Consider the following 16256-nt stretch of genomic DNA (forward strand, 5'->3'; position numbering starts at 1 on the left):
AAATTGTTGCTTTAATTTCCATACATTGTAACACATGATAAACTATGAATAGACAGACTTTTTTCATACTGAAACATGATTAGGAAGAATCATAAAAATACATAAGAAGGCTCTAGGATTTTTCTATCAATGCCACAGTATAAACGTTAACACCACACAAGAAAAGTGGAACATCAGACTCTATCTACTTAGTCCTGCGTAAGCCTCAACTGTCCTCATCTCTACTGTCATGCCTGAAAAGGGAGAGTGAGCACAAGCACTAGCTGCTCCACATGGGGCTGCTCCAGCTCCAGTCTCTCATCCTTCAAGCATGGTTCAGCAAGTTTGGTACTACTCTATCAAGTTCAATTAAGCCATTCTCTTTGTGCTGTATATAAAGCAACAGAGTGAAACTTCTTTTGCTGGGATTAATTGTCCTAATAAGAAATGCTGCGCTTGGGAGGTAGAAAGAACTTGCCAGAATGTTGTGCCAACAAATGGGGAACATTCGCATTTCAATAAACTGAGTACTCAGTTTTTGGCAGATATACTTTGCCTTAAAGACACTCCTGGAAAACAGTTTTTAATTTTATTTTATAAGTCTTAGTGGAACATCAGTGACAAGTCCACTGGTGTGAGCCTGTCCCCAGCCTTAGGTAGATCAACAGCGTTGGATTGGTAGCAGTTGTCTTGAGTATCCTTAAGTGCCTTTAGGCCCCAAGCACATGTCAACTTCTATGGCTGTTTTACTTGCTGAATCTTACTTGTAACAAAAATTCTGTCCAAAATCCAGCTTTATTTCCTAAGGAATATATTAGGGTTCACAAAGAATAATTTGGCCATATTATCAAATTTCTTTTAATAAAAGACATAGAAAACTTTCTGTGAGGAGAATGAAATTAAAAAGTTATGAATTACCCAGCAACATTAAAGAGAATGTCAACTCTCTCAATTTCATTGGCAAACTCATCAATTTGTTTTTTTTTTTGTGACATCCAGGACTCGAGTCTGAATACCTGAAACATAAAACAAGGGAAACTATTTACTTATACCCATAAAAAATGTTTAGTCTTGTAGATGTAGCTGCTTTGAAGTACAAAGATTACAGTATCTGTCCATTTTGCCTTCATAGGATTGTTGACCATTGGTAGGGTCTTAAGAATCTTAAGAATCTCATTAATAAAAATCTTAAAATCCTCCCCATCCTGAACTCCCAATAACACACCTCTCTTTCCCTCCCTTTCTCTTCACTCTCTAAATTGAATACTAAAGGCCTTTTCTGAGAAAAGACTTTACAGTGAAGTATGATCTATATTAGATGCTTCTCAGTGAGCCAGCAGTAATAACAGAGCGCAGGCTTGCTCTTTCCCCAGAGGTGAGTCACTGCCCCAGGAACACTGAATCCTATCTGAGTGAGGGGTAGGGAAGGGCAGGGCAGTGAGACAGGAGACTGCTTCCATTTGTGCACTTTACCTTCATGTCAATTCCATTATTTATTGGAAACAACTTTGTCAGTCAAGGGTATAATCACTTATTTCTGCACTAAATTGCAAGGAGAAGAAATGAGGGGCCAGGAGAAGGGATGAAACACTTGAAAGCTAGACATGAGAGATCCAGCATTGGATCTCAGAGACACACTGTAATAGTTACTAAAAAACCCCAAACATTCTCTAATAAAAGAAAGTCACTATTTTAATGTTTTTAAAAAAAATATGGTTTATTATTCTTTTATAGATATAGAAAGAAAAGATTATAAACATAGAAAAGGAGAGAAAGGGGAGAAAGTTTTGGGAGGACTTTCTTCCCTTAGTACTTTTTCAGTACAACAGCGTTTTTCTGACTTGGAGTTAAAATTCCCTATTATTAAAATTAAATAATTTTCCAATAATAAATAAACAATCCAATAATTAAAATAGCATAGTCTAATTCCGTTCATGAATTCAATGTGCTAATTTGCATTTGATTATATAACCTGTTCTATTTGGCTGGAAGAATTAACTTTCAAATGAGCTGTCTGTTCTGATTTCTTTCAGAGGAACTCTAGTTGAAGTCCTTTGATGCTGGAGTTGAGTTCAGTGTGGTGCAGTAAGGGGTGATACACAGCGAAATAATTTGCATGATCTCTTAGGGTTTCTGATCATATGTGGCTTTAGGGCTGAGCTGTCTCCAATATGGTAGCCACCAGGCACATGTGGCTACTAAGCACTTGAAATGCAGCTAGTCAGAACTGAAATGCGCTGTAAGTGTACAACACACGTGAATTTAAAAGATTTAGTATGAAAAAAGAATGTAAAATATTCCATAAATTTTTTTTATATTGAGTATGTTAAAATGGTATTTTAGATATATTTAGTTAAATAAAATACATTACTAAAATTAATTTTCATCTGTTTCTTTTTACTTTTTAAATGTAGCCACAGGAAATTTAAATCACACACGTGGTTCACATCATTTTCCTACTGGACAGCACTGTGCTGAGTAGGGCACAGAAGTGAAAGTTGTCATTAAAAGTTAACGCAACAACTGTTAAATTTCACATACAACTTTGTAATTAGGTACTGAATCCTTCAACATGCTGGATAAAAAAAATTTTAAGTATACAACTTTTATATATTTAAGTATACAGATTTTTGTCTGTAGGTTCACAGAATATAGATTTGATATCAAAGAATCAGGCTCTAAGAAGAAGGCCGGTGGAGCTGACCAGCCAAGTAATTTTCTTTCAGCAGACGAGTACTGTTTTTTATAATACCTTATGGACTCTGAATCCCAAGTTCAAGCTGCTGAGTTGCTTACCCGGGTACTTTTCCAGTTCTTGAAGTTTGGACTCATTGATATCTGTGGCTATGACTTGGGCACCTTCTCTTGCAAAAGCCTGGAAGACAACACACAAATGAATCCTTTGTTTACTTGGTTAAGCTGCTCTCATGAATAGAAAATCCTTTAGCCTTTTCTCCCTTTATCTTATTTTCATTGTTTTCCTTATACATGGGTGGAATTTCAAACTATCTAGTCTCGCTTCGCCCTTCCCTTTGTTATTTTTATCATTAATTAGTACAACATGACATACATTGTGCTTGTCATCTGACTTTGTCCCTTTTAGTAACATCAAATACAATAGTGTTTTTAAAAAACTAGGATTCTGTTATTAACACCTCTCAAAATACTACTATTCTGTGATTTGATAGCCTTTATTCCATTTCTGAGGTGACTAAACCCCAAATAATGAGAAAAATGGGTTATTTCAACACTTTTCCTCCTAAGAGTATACTAGTGTTTTCACAAATATCAAACTATATCCTACCGTTACAGTTAAGCTGCATTATTAGCTCAGGTGAGGAATATAATGTGCAAGAAGCTGCTATAAATTACAAGGTAAAGGTAACGGTAACCTGATAGTCTTAGAACTCTGGAGTCCTATGTCTGAACTGACATGATTTCAGAGGGCTATGCACTCCTTTAGGCCCCCTGTAATAAATTTATTACAGTGCAGAGAAACTGAGGCAAAGAAATAAGTTCTCAGAGTCAAAAGTTATGAGATGTCACATAATAAATATGTGAGGTAAGCCTTGCTTCATCCGCCTGGGATCAGGAGTAGCAACTTTTATTTTTGTAACTTAAGACAACAGAAGCACAAAAGCCAATAAAAAAAAGTAGAGCAGAATTAAACAGCCATGGGATCTGTCCACGTGATTCAACACCTCCAAAGGCAGGAAGCAAACAGAGATAGTAACTTACTATGGCAGTGGCCCGGCCGATCCCCTGAGCAGCAGCTGTCAGGACGATGACCTTCCCATCAAGTCGACCCATAACGGAACCTGCGGTTTAATCTACAGACACGTGTATTTAATGGCATGCACTGTAGACATGGTCCTATGCAGTAACATCTAGAATGAATGGTTCAATGTACTCCTTTAAGAACCTGAAGATGGCACCTCAGCACAAATATTCCCACCATGAGAATTCTCCAAGAGCGCCCACTCTAGATACCTAGCTTTGTACATCAAAACCATTTGGCACAGCCCACTCAACTGATACTCAGTAAGAGACAGACATTGGACTTGACCCACCTTTCGGTTTTTTGAGAACCCAATGCTGATCCAGAAGGGGTGGAGTCCTCCCCTGCCCATCCTCCCCGCTGTGCCCGCACGCACTGCTATGCCACTGGGCATGTCCTTCCTGCTTTCTGTCCTGTAAACTTCCGTTGGGTTTGCACCATCAATCATTTCTAGTTTGTTTATTTATATTCTTATTTTTGCAGGGGAAGATTCGCCCTAAGCTAACATTGAACCAGGAGGCTGAAGTGGAGTGCACCAAACTTTAACCACTAAGCCATCAGGGCTGGCTCTCATCTGTGGTTTTTCCTTGTCCCTTGGAAAGATTTCACCATCGGCCTCAGAAAGTCACTGAACAAAAGAACCGGAAAATCAAATCATGTCCAATACCCCCATTTTACAGATGAGGAAACTGATGTGGCCTGGTCCAGGTGAGAGAGACAGACGAAACGCAGGCCTCCCCATAACGCTGCCGATCCTCTTCTCAAGCTTAAGCCGGCGGGAGTTAACGCTTTAACAGCCACAGTCAGTCACTTCTGACAGGCAGGACTGAGACACTGTGACCGGGGGAAAGGTGGCGTGCATCAGGTCTGACCAGTGCCGACTGCAGGGCGCGCGGAACGGCTAGCGCTGAGGTCGGGGTGGCGAGGAGTCAAACGATGATCAAATGAGGTGGTCTTCAAGGAGCCAGGCTCTCTCCCCCATCCTGCTGTTCTCAACGTGTGCCTCTGACCTCGCGCCAAGTCACAACATGGCTGCTATGTCCCAAGGCACCATATCCGCATCCGCGCCAAAAAACACCAAGGGAAGGAGCAAAAGCCAAAGGTCTTTCTACCCAAGAAGGAAGGCCTGCTCAGAACCCCGGCCCACGTTTCACCCGCCAGCCCTAGCAGCCGCGGGGGCCGGCGTGTGGGGGCGCCGTCTTCCCCCCTCAGGATGGGAAAGGCAGGGAAGCGAGCTGGGAGGGCGTTGAGCGAACGCACTCAAGCAGCACGCGCGCACACACACCGCGCCCGAGAAGGCGCAGGCGGCTTCTCCGGCCTGGGCCCCTAAGCCCTTTCCTCCCGAGCCCCACTCCGTGCTCCTCAGCCAGGCGCGGCTCCGCCCGCCGGGGGCGCTCACGCGGGCAGGCGTCAGGCAAGCGGGGGCGGGGGGCGTCAGGCAGGCGGGGGCGGGCGCGCCAGGGGGGCGGGGCGGGGGGGCGTCAGGCAGGCGGGGGCGGGCGCGCCCGGGGGGGGGGGGGGGCGGGGCGGGGGGGGGGGGGGGGGGCGTCGGGCAGGCGGGGGCGGGGGCGGGCGCGCCGGGGGGCGTCAGGCAGGCGGGGGCGGGCGCGCCGGGGGAGGCGGGGCGCGGGGCGAAGGCCCGAGGTGTGGCCCGGTCTCGCGCGCTCCTTCCCGCGTCCCAGCCGGCGTCGCACCCGGGCCTCCCACCAGCCGGCCCAGCGGGCCTCGTGTCGCCCGGACCCCTGCCGTCCAGCCCTCGGCCGCCCGGGGCCCGCGGCGTCCACGCGCGGACAGGAGGCGGGCGTTCCAGGGGGTGCCCCGCCGTCCCCGCCCCTGCCCGGGCGCTCGCTCCCTCTGCTCCCAGCGCTGCCCCGAGCTGCCGGCGCCCGACTCCGGGACCAGCTCGCCGCTGCCGGAGGCGCTCCGACCGCGGCCGCCCTCGCCAGCCACCAAGAAGCCCAGCCACTCTGAGGCAACGAAATTTTCACTGGTTTTCCCCCTTCTTACACGAGAGGTTCATACTCACTTTAAACTTGGGGAGAGTTGAGATATTTTCAATATGTACTTTAGGAATGAGAGACTCCAGGAACCTTTACCCACCCCCAGTCCTGAGCGTGCGGATCAAACGCTGTGACTTGAGCCCGTGCGCCCCGCGGCTCTGGGCGCCGGGCTCCGGGCGGCCTCCCCGCCTTTCTGGGCCCGGAGTTTGGAGCCGAAGGTTTACTGTTAGGTCAACTGCACTGCCACGCTAAAACAGAGTTTTTGGGAAAATGAGTTGCAAACATGGCCTGAAATGGTAAATTCCAACATGAAAAGCAAACGTGATGGCTTTCTTACTGTAAACACTGGAATCAAAGTGTTAATTTTTCGTTATCAGAGGCAGAGCATTTTCGGGAATTCTGTCTTCATGAACCCGGAAGAAAAATGTTCACTGAAAAATCCTCTCTTCTTTGGTTATTTTGAAAAACTTAAGATACCAGACTTCCAAATGCACCCTAATCCTGATCTAACTGCTAAGATTTCCTGAAATAAGTAACGTGCAGAGCAAAGCAACACATAAAAATTAAACATCTCCTTTTCCCAGTCCATTTAAAGTTTCATTGAAAAAATACCAGGAAATCTTACTTTAGAGTAGCAGCAGGTGTATGGCGTCCTCCAGGTCACTGCGCGAGCGGCAAACGGAGACCGACCTTCGTGCAGACAAGTCAGGCGCTTAATGATGAATGCTGGGATGTGTAGTTCAGGTTTCTTCCGAGTTTGCTGGTTCTGTTTCCTTGAGTTTTTAAGGATTCGCACATTGGTATACTCAATGTGTGTACGTGCTGCCGTCTAGTGGAGCTCAGGTCGAACTGCTAACTCCGAGTAAACGGTGAAAAGCGGAAAAAGCCCCCGCAGCATGCTCAGGACTGGAAACCACTCCCTTGGCTTTGACCCCTCTCAGTCCCTGTCGTTTGTGTCTACTACGTGCCGTTCTGCGGTGTTCAAGATGGAATGAGGCAGAAGTCGCATGTGGAAGACGGCAGAGCCGCGAAACAGAAGGAGCCCAGGTCACTGAAGATACTAGAGCCTTCTCTCCTGGCCCTTGACATGATTGCTGAGAGGGCAGCACACGTTCTCTCGCGTTGAAGGTATGGTTGTGGTTCTCTTGTGACGCGCCGTCTCTTCTAACACTAATACACGCTTAGTGGCGGAATGCAGGCGTCCTGACTGCACTGGCGGTGGCGTCAGGGAGCAGGTTGAGCCTCAGTGGGAGTGTGGAGGCTTCAAGGAAAGAACATGCTGGGTAAGAGCAAAAAGCCAAGTCTGGCTGAAGAGAACAGAGACACAAGAAGGAAAAGAAAGGACTGGGTCACGTGAGCCCTCTACACTAGGCTTCGTAACTCCAACTTTCTCAGGCAGGTAACTGAGCAGAGTGAGTGTGTAGGTTGTTTGTGCACGTGCTGTTTAAGTGGCTTCACTCAGCACCCACCCAACTCACTTTCACCTGCCTCCTACACTGTAAGGGTGATAAATAAATGACAAGCAGTAGGCTATATTGGAGGATATGAGGAAGCCATTTGGTTTGAAACTAATTTGACCTGACCTTGTTTTTCCAGAAAGGTCTGTTGAGCATGCATTGTACATCTGCTTTAAACGCTTACAATGTCCCAAAGACAAGAACAATGCCCTTAAAGATAAGGAGGTAGCTTCCCCCCACATCGGCATTTCCTTTAATATGCATCTCTCCCTAAACTAAGGATTAATTATGGACCTGCTGTGCTCACTGTGTGACCACCCACCTTGTGACCACTGACCTACTGACCTCTGACCTGCTGGGCCAGCAAAGCATCTCACGATAATTGTAAAAGGGATATTCCTGCCATATATGATGGATGCTCTTTGTTCCAAGACTGTGTATAACCACTCGGTACACCCCACTTCTTTGGTGCCCTTCCTTCCTTGGGGGAGGAAGGCCCCAGGCTAGTCCTCAGACCTGACTCATAATAAATTCACCCCAATTTTGATTTGTAGATTGATGTGGATTATTTGTGTCAAGGGGCTGAAAACAAAACTCTCAAATTGCCAGCTTCCTTTGCTGCTAGGGTTGGCCAATGAAATGTGGGCTGGAGTTTCTGAGGAGGCCTTTCTTCTTGGATAGAAAGGCCTTTGGCTTTTGCTCCTTCCTTTTTTGAGGGGGGGGGCGGTCCTGGAACGTGGATATGATGCCTTGGGACCTAGCAGCCATTTTGTGACTTGGTCTGAGGTCAGAGGCACACACTAAGGACAATAGGGAAGAAAAGGAACCTAGTTCCTTGAAGACAGGCTTAAGACAAAATCCCTAAAGTAACTCCTCTGGACTTCTTATGTGAGAAAAATAAACTTTAGTCACTTTTCAGGTTTTTTGTTCTTGGAGCTAAGTGTATCCGTAACAGTCACAGTGGTTAAGAACAGACTGTGGAGTCAGAAAGATGCAGGTAAGTCCCACATCTTTCCCTCACCAGCTAAGTGAGTAAGTTACCCAGCTGACCAAACCTGTTTCACATCTGTAAAATGAAGGTAGGCATAGCACCTACCTCAGGGATGTTGTGAGGAGGAAGGACTTGGCATGTACAATAGTTGTTACATTTGTACTTAAAAATGTGAATGATTATTAGAAATTCAATTATAATGGATGGTAAAAATTACCCTTAAAGATTTTTTAAAACCCTGCCCTAGTTTCTGCTTGTGTTCACATAAGGTCTTTGGTAAAACTGTCTCTCATTGCCCCACTGTAGCTTCTAACACTGGGTCTAATGACTGTAATCACACGCAGCTGTGCTCCTTGTGTTCCTAACAACATCTTTCCTTTCTTTTTTTTTTATGCTTTTTTTTTGGTGAGGAAGACTGGCCCTGAGTTAACATGTTACCAATCTTCCTTTTTTTTTTTTCCTCCCCAAAGCTCCAGTACATAGGTGTATATCCTAGTTGTAGGTCATTTTAGCTCTTCTATGTGAGACACTGCTACAGCATGGCTTGATGAGCGGTGGTAGGTCCACGCTCAGGATCTGAACCAGTGAGCCCCACGCCACCAAAGCAGAACATGCGAACTCAACCACTTGGCCATGGGGCCAGCGCCAATACCTTTCCTTTGACTTTTGAGGATTTTGGAATAGACTTTTTATGAATATGAGAGTTCCCTAATCAAGGCCAACTCAGGTACCTCTTTCTCGATGCAGCTGTCTTCAGCCTCCCTTTATTCACAGATCTTCAACAATTATGCTTACTCTACGACCGCCTAAGTCACATGGTATTGCAGATATTTGCTTACCCCCTGTATAGTCAGTGGACTAAATTTGTTTAAGGTTAGGGACCATATCTTTTTCACCCTTACATTGTGATCAGCTCATATTAAAAGTATGAGTTATTTGTTTTCCAGCTACAACATGAGTCCCACAAAGGCAGTGCCTTTCGGTGCCTAGACCAGTGATCAGCACACAGTAGAAGGTAGTTAAATATTTGAGTATGAATGGCAGGCTCTCAATAAGTTTCCTGAACATGATTCTGCTAGGCTCTCAAGAAAATGTTTCCTATGAACAATACTGTATTTTGTCTTCTCTGGTCCTGACTTGACTTTTCAGATTTTAGCGTCGTCTGACCATCTTACTGCTTTTTAACATTCTCGCAAGTTTCCATTGCTAACTTTCATCATTGTTCCTTCACAATCTTTCATCATGACACTGAAACTCAGGTCATAAGAGTTAAGCAACATTCTGAGGGAGACATCAGCAAGATGGAGGAATACAAAGTCCCAGCTCTTCTTCCCTGACAGAGACACTGTCTTAACAGCAATACATGGACCAAAGTATCTTTGTGAGAACTTCAGAAGCCAGGTAAGAAGTTGCAGTCCCCTGGGTAAGGGCAAAGCTAACAACTTCCACCCTGAAACTAGGCAGAAGAGCCCTTTCATTTTCCCTGCGACCACCTCTCCCCCAAGCCAGCACAGCTCACCCCTGCTTACAGCTCCTCCATCGTGAGGAGCAGGGGAAAGAAAAGAGAGGAAAATTCATTCACAGTTCCGTCTTTTTGGAGAGCTGCCTGAAGGACTGGTTTCTGTCTCACTTGACCCGAACTGCTGATGGAACTGGCATGGTCTGGCACCAGACAGAGCCTAGCGTGGCTCAGCACCATCAGGAGTAGGTGCCCAACTCGAAGCTTCATCCTCGGGAGGGAGGGAGGGAGGAGAGCAGAGCGTGTGTCTTATGTGCCAGCGTTTTGGAGGGCTGCCATTGGGACTGGTTTCTATCTCACCTGATTTGGGGTGCTGATGGGAGCTGACGTAATTTGGATGCCTGGGGGCCAATGAGAACAAAGGAGAGTGGGGTGGCTTCCTGATGCAGCACCAAAGAAGCTGCAGTACTACAGACAGATATTAGAGGGAGCAAGAGATTATGAGCTCCTGAAAAAGAAACTGGCAAACCTCTCTAATTGGCAAATCACACACACAAGCCTAGAGAGTCACATCTGCCCAAAAGCTTTCAGAGGGCCCACAATCTATAACTGGGCTGACTGATGAAGGTCTTCCCCTGTATGAAGCAGCCCATAAAGACTGGAAGAGGTGGCTATTTTTCAAATGCATAAAAGTCAGCAAAAAAATCAAAAGGCACACAAAGAAACAGAGAAACACGATGCAATCAAAGAAACAAACTAAATCTCCAGAAACCAACTCCAAAGAAATGGTGACCTATGAACAAATACCTGACAAACACTTGAAAATAATAGTTTTAAGGAAGCTCAATGATCTACAAGAGAACACCAATAGACAGCTAAATGAAATCAGGAAAATGATGCACAAACAAAATGAGAATATTAAAGAGATGGAAACTATAAAAAAGGACCAAACAGAAATTCTGGAGCTGAAGAATACAAATAACTAAAATGAAAAATTCACAGAGGGGTTCAATAGCAGACTTGATCAAGCAGAAGAATCAATAAGTTGAAACCAGGTCATATGAAATTACTCAGTTAGAGAAGAAAAAAGAAAAAAGAATAAAGAAAAGTGAAGAGAGCCTAAGGTACTTATGGGACATCAGCAAGTGGACCAATATATGCATCATGGAACTTCCAGAAGGAAAGAGAAAGGGACAAAAGATTTATTTGAGGAAATAATGGCCAAAAACTTCCCAAATCTGAGGAATGAAAGATATCCAAATTCAAGAGTTAAGCAACATTCTACTAGACTGGATATCTGAAGACTGATCTTATATATATATATAATTTCTATTGAGTTCATAAGAGTTGACATCATTGTGAAATTTCAGTTGTACATTGTTTCTTGTCTGTCACCACGTAAGTGTTCTCCTTCACCCCCTATGCCCACCCCTCACCCCCTTCCCCTGGTAACCACTGAACTGTTTTCTTTGTCCATGTGTTTGTTTATATTCCACATGTGAGTGAAATCATCTGGTGTTTGTCTTTTTCAGTCTTACTTCCCTTAGCATAATTCCCTTCAGGTCCTTCCATGTTGTTGCAAATGGGATGGATCCGTCTTCTTTTAATGGCTGAGTAGTATTCCATTGTATATATACCACATCATCTTTATCCAATCATTGGTCAATGGGCACTTGGGTTGCTTCCAGGTCTTGGCTATTGTGGATAGTGCTGCTATCAACACAGGGGTGCATATGTTCTTTGGATTATTGATTGCAAGTTGTTTAGGTAGATACCCAGTAATGGAATAACTGGATATGGTATTTCTATTTTTAGTTTTCTGAGGAACCTCCATCTTGTTTTCCATAGTGGCTATACCAGTTTGCAGTCCCACCAGCAGTGTATGAGGGTTCCCTTTTCTCCACACCCTCTCCAACTTTTGTTATTTTTAGTCTTAGTGATTATAGCCATTTAAACAGGTGTAAGGTGGTATCTTAGTGTAGTTTTGATTTGCATTTCCCTGATGATTAGTGATGTTGAACATCTTTTCATGTGTTTCTTGGCCATCTGTATATCTTCTTTGGAAAAATGTTCTTATCCCCTGATCATTTTTTGATTGTGCTGTCTTTTTGTTGTTCAGTTGTGTGAATTCCTTATATATTATGGAGATTAACTCCTTGTCAGATATATGATTTGCAAATATTTTCTCCCACTTGGTGGGCTGTCTTTTTGTTTTGATCCTAGTTTCTTTTGCCTTGCAGAAGCTCTTTAGTCTGATGAAGTCCCACTTATTTTTTTCTTCTGTTTCCCTTGTCTGAGAAGACCTGGTATTCAAAAAGATCCTTTTAAGTTTGATGTCAGTGAGTCTACTACCTATATTTTCTTCTAGGAGTTTTATGGTTTCAGGACTTATCTTCAAGTCTTTGATCCATTTTATTTTTGTGTATGGCATGAGATAATGGTCTACTTTCATTCTTTTGCATGTGGCTGTCCAGTTTTCCCAACACCATTTGTTGAAAATACTTTCCTTTCTCCATTGTATGTTCCCAGCTCCTTTGTCAAAGATTAGCTGTCCATAGATGTGTGGTTTTCCTTCTGGGCTTTCAGTTCTGTTCCACTGATCTGTGTGTCTGTTTTTGTACCAGTACCATGTCATTTTGATCACTATCGCTTTGTAGTACACTTTGAAGTCAGGGATGGTGGTACCTCCAGCTTTGTTCTTTTTTCTCAGGATTGCTTTAGCAATTTGGGGTCTTTGGTTGCCCCATATGAATTTTAGGATTCTCTGTTCTGTTTCCATGAAGAATGTCATTGGGATTCTGATTGGGATTGCATTACATCTGTAGATTGCTTTGGGTAGTATGGACATTTTAACCGTGTTTATTCTTCCAATCCATGTGCGTGGAATCTCTTTCCATCTCTTTATGTCATCATCTATTTTTAAGACTGATTATATTTTTAATGGCCTTAAAGTCGTTTTATTACCCAGGTGAACATACCTACTACTTTGCAATACTCTTATTCAGTGGAGGAGTGAACATCGTAGAGAATCAACCTGCAGCTCTGTAATCATGTCTGGTTTGGGTGCAGAGGAGAAACCAAACTCCCAAGGGACAGGCCTGAGGGACAGCGTTATAGGAAGGCACAGTTTCACTTCACCCTAGTGAACCTGTGACAGTGTGTTAAGGTAAGGGAAATAACCAATTCATAGACTTTAACAGTGATGGCTATGATACAATTAATAATCTCTCCCTTTGAATAAGTCTTCTTACCAAAGAGCCAAGAATGCCTTGAAATCACTAACTCTGTTCTAAACCTTATGCAACTTGCTGTTTTATATGGTTTTTCAAAGTCATATGATATAAAAGTACTATCAGATACTCTCTAAAACCACAGTTCTTAACCTCTTATAGAGTAACAGACCTCTCAGAGAGTATGTTATAAGAAAGTAGGGACCCTAGTATCCTAGAAAACTGAATCCACACACAAAAGATAAAATTTCAGAGGTTTTACAGATTGTGTGAAGCCCATCCATAGATGCTTTATGTGTTGCGGGGAGCCCAGGTTTAGGAATTTTGTTAATTAAATGATGCTTTAATTTATGTATTATCTAAGTCACATGTGGATAACGAGATTAATGAAAATGTATACATTTTATGTATACACGGAAAGACTGGAAATTTCCTTCAATAACTTTATTCTTCACAAAATATATAAATAAATAAAACAATTCAACTTCTAAAGTATTACCACATTCAGGAAGAAGGCAGTCTATCACCATTCTAAATGACTGGAATGCCTCAATTTCTAATGGCAAAGTGCAAACTGAATTGAAATTAAGTTGGACTGTGACATCATTGCCAGGGATAGAAAAATAAAGTAACAAATACAGTCATTTCTAAATAAGGAACACTAGGCCCCTAGAAAAGTGACAGCAGAGTTTACTGAGTCTTGCACTCGGGCACAGCTTGTCCTGAGGAGGCGTGCCAAGGGCCTGGCTGAGGATCCACACTCTCTGCTCCAGCAGTTTGTTCTTCTGAGAAAAAAATGGAAAGCAAAAGTCATCTTATTAAAAAACACGTTTGGTTGCAACACAACATACAGCTTATATACAGTTTACCTTACAGCTGAGGTAATGTTTTCAAATTGATAACCCATTATGTTCTCCTGCTGTTCTTTAACATCTTTTAACAGCTTCCTCTAGCATGCTCCCAGGATGAAGTAAAAATTCCTCTCCACAACCCACAAAGTCCTGCGCATCTGGCTCTTCTCTCTCTGGCTTCACCGACTTCACCCAGAGGAACCTGTGTGCACTGCGCTCTGGCCACACGTGGTTTTCCAACCCTTCCCCTGGTTACGGTCTCTCCCAGCTGGGCCGACCCTGTTCCCTCTGCCTGAATCGCCTTCCCCTCCCCTCTTTGTTAAGCTAACTCACCTTAACCTGTTAGATCTCAGTCCCCTTCTTCAAGGAAGACTTCCTTATGTTCCTAAAACAACCTATTAAAAACTCATAGGCTTTTGAACTCTAGAACTGTACCTTTTTTGACTACTTGATCACTGTCTATACCCACTAGACTGTGAACTCCAGGAAGGCAGGGGCCATATCTGGTTTGGTTATCAATGTACCATCAGGGTGCAATATGTGACACATAGGTGGAGACCAAAAATTTCTGTTCATTGAATGAATATGTAAATGATATAAGTCTATGATCTGGCTTGTGTAAAATGAATATAATGCTACTGGAAATACTGGCCCATTGAATTGATAAGAAGGTCTTTTGCAGTAAAAGTAGTTATGTTTGTAGGATGGTGTCTCTCTGTGTCCTCGAGAGCTGCTTGTCTATCTGAGGGAAAAGTTGAAGGTTCAGGAGGCAGAATAAGACTTCCCTCGGGGTAAAAAGTGATTTCACTTCAGTGCTGTGCTTTGGAGAAACTTCTCACAGAGACAGCAAATGACATCTCTGCAGAGCAGCTTCTCCATGACATCTTCTCTTGTCTAAACTTGCCCTTTGGGGCCACAGGTGACAAATGAGTTCCAACCGTTATCCCCGATCCCCAAGTAACCAGTATATTTACCCACCTGGGCGGAGGCCTAGACTTGAGTTATCAAAATAGCGAACTGGGTGAGGTGCTGGGAAAGACTTTGATCGGCCATCAAAAAACCAAGATTTCGGTGAGTCCTTTGGCACAGGATCTTGTAAATTCTGTTCCTTGCATTGAGAAGGCGTATGCTGTCTCTCTTGAGAAGCTGGTCCGGTCGCTTTAGGAGACTTTGGAGAATTCTCACAAGTCACTTCTTTGTGAGCTTCTCTTTTAAGAGTTCTCTCCTTCCACATTTTGACCTCATTGGAAAGATGATGATTATTGCTTAAATGTGGGGAAAAATAAAAGAGACTGTAAGACTGCTCAATTCCAGAAATATATTCATATTTACATAAAATTTTTTTTCTTAATTGTGGTAAAATATATGTGACATATAATTTACCATTTTATCATATTTACATTTTAATTTCAACCTAATGCTTCCTAAGTTTGGATTATTTCCACAGTTCAGAAAATGAAATGAGGTCAATATAAATTGAAAAATTGTACTAAATCTCCGTGATCACAGAATCTTGAAAAGTATGATATTAGGTTTCAAATGAATCAGTGATGTCGTCCAGCATGGTTTATCTACTGATACTCTGTGGCAATAATTTGATAAGTTAGTCTTCTGGATGGATAAATCTTTAATGTACCTTTGTTATTTTAAAAGATATATTACACTGTGCTTTTCTGGATTACTTATAGTGTTGCTTCCCACAGGAAATGCTGCCTGCATTTATTCACTCCTTCAGAGAAGCCTGGGAAGCAATCCTAGGCCCTGCTCTCCTTTCTTTGATCAGTCAGCCAAGTGTGTTGATACAACCTCACACTTTTGGGTTCCCCCCCATTCTGCTCTAGCAGCTAGAGACGCCGTATGAGCTCATTAGGCCCCAGCTTAAAATCCTCCAGTGGTGGTAATCCTCCCGTTACATTTAGGAGACCACCCCAGCTGCCTCAGAATGACCTGCAATGTGTAATCTGGACCAGTGGCCTCTGGCATCGCATCTTGCACTTACTCTGCCTCATTCTGTATGCTCTGGCCACACTGCATGTCTTTCTGTTCCACTTTCCTCTTTGACTCAAAGCCTGTGCACATGCTGTTCCCTCAGCCTAGAAGGCTTAGCCATCTCTCCTGTCATCAAGCCTAACTGCTACTCATTTTCAGATCTACTCTTACATATTAGTTTCTTGATCACCGCCCCTCCCCACATCTAGATAAGGTCTGATCCCTCTGTTGGACCCTTTCATAATGTCCTGTTTGCTTTTTTTGTTGTTTAATAGCCTCACACAGAACAGTAGCTATTTGCATATTTATTTAATGCCTATTTTTCTTCTATTGCATCATTAGTAAAGATTAGCACAAGATTCTAATCTTTGGTAGAAGCCAATTAATTAAATTTTTTACAACTGTTTATAAAGGTTAATGGGCTACAATAATGGACCTGAGGGATTCTCCTTTGAGTAAAGCCTCACTGACTTGGGCATATTTGTGGCATATTTAAGCTCCCCTCAAAGATCTTGGTTTACT

At 43.3% G+C, this 16256-nt stretch overlaps 2 protein-coding genes across 9 annotated transcripts in view; both read right to left on the reverse strand.

The window, feature by feature from the left end:
- The window catches only part of LOC139044919 (dehydrogenase/reductase SDR family member 6-like), a 28099-nt gene extending 19527 nt beyond the window's left edge, over positions 1–8572 (reverse strand). For 2 of the 8 annotated variants that reach the window (XR_011502412.1, XR_011502413.1), the window contains exons 1-4: positions 4050–5219; positions 3718–3809; positions 2776–2854; positions 898–995 (exon numbers count right to left, since the gene is read on the reverse strand). Coding sequence is in view for 2 of the 8 variants with exons in the window: in XM_070506498.1 (XP_070362599.1) it covers positions 898–995; positions 2776–2811 (134 nt within the window). In the remaining 6 variants the exon portion in view is untranslated. Of the gene's footprint in view, positions 1–897; positions 996–2775; positions 2855–3717; positions 3810–4049; positions 5220–6382 lie in introns of those variants that run through there. The other 6 variants (XR_011502414.1, XM_070506498.1, XM_070506500.1 and 3 more) reach the window with 6 other exon arrangements.
- A 4751-nt stretch (positions 8573–13323) lies between these two features.
- The window catches only part of LOC139044921 (centromere-associated protein E-like), a 79526-nt gene continuing 76593 nt past the window's right edge, over positions 13324–16256 (reverse strand). Inside the window, exons 42-43 of the mRNA XM_070506503.1 lie at positions 14724–15010; positions 13324–13679 (exon numbers count right to left, since the gene is read on the reverse strand). Coding sequence (XP_070362604.1) covers positions 13585–13679; positions 14724–15010 — 382 coding nt within the window. The 3' untranslated portion in view covers positions 13324–13584. The remainder of the gene's footprint in view (positions 13680–14723; positions 15011–16256) is intronic.

This window comes from Equus asinus, chromosome 3 (assembly GCF_041296235.1).
Source record: "Equus asinus isolate D_3611 breed Donkey chromosome 3, EquAss-T2T_v2, whole genome shotgun sequence".
Taxonomy (NCBI): Eukaryota; Metazoa; Chordata; class Mammalia; order Perissodactyla; family Equidae; genus Equus; species Equus asinus.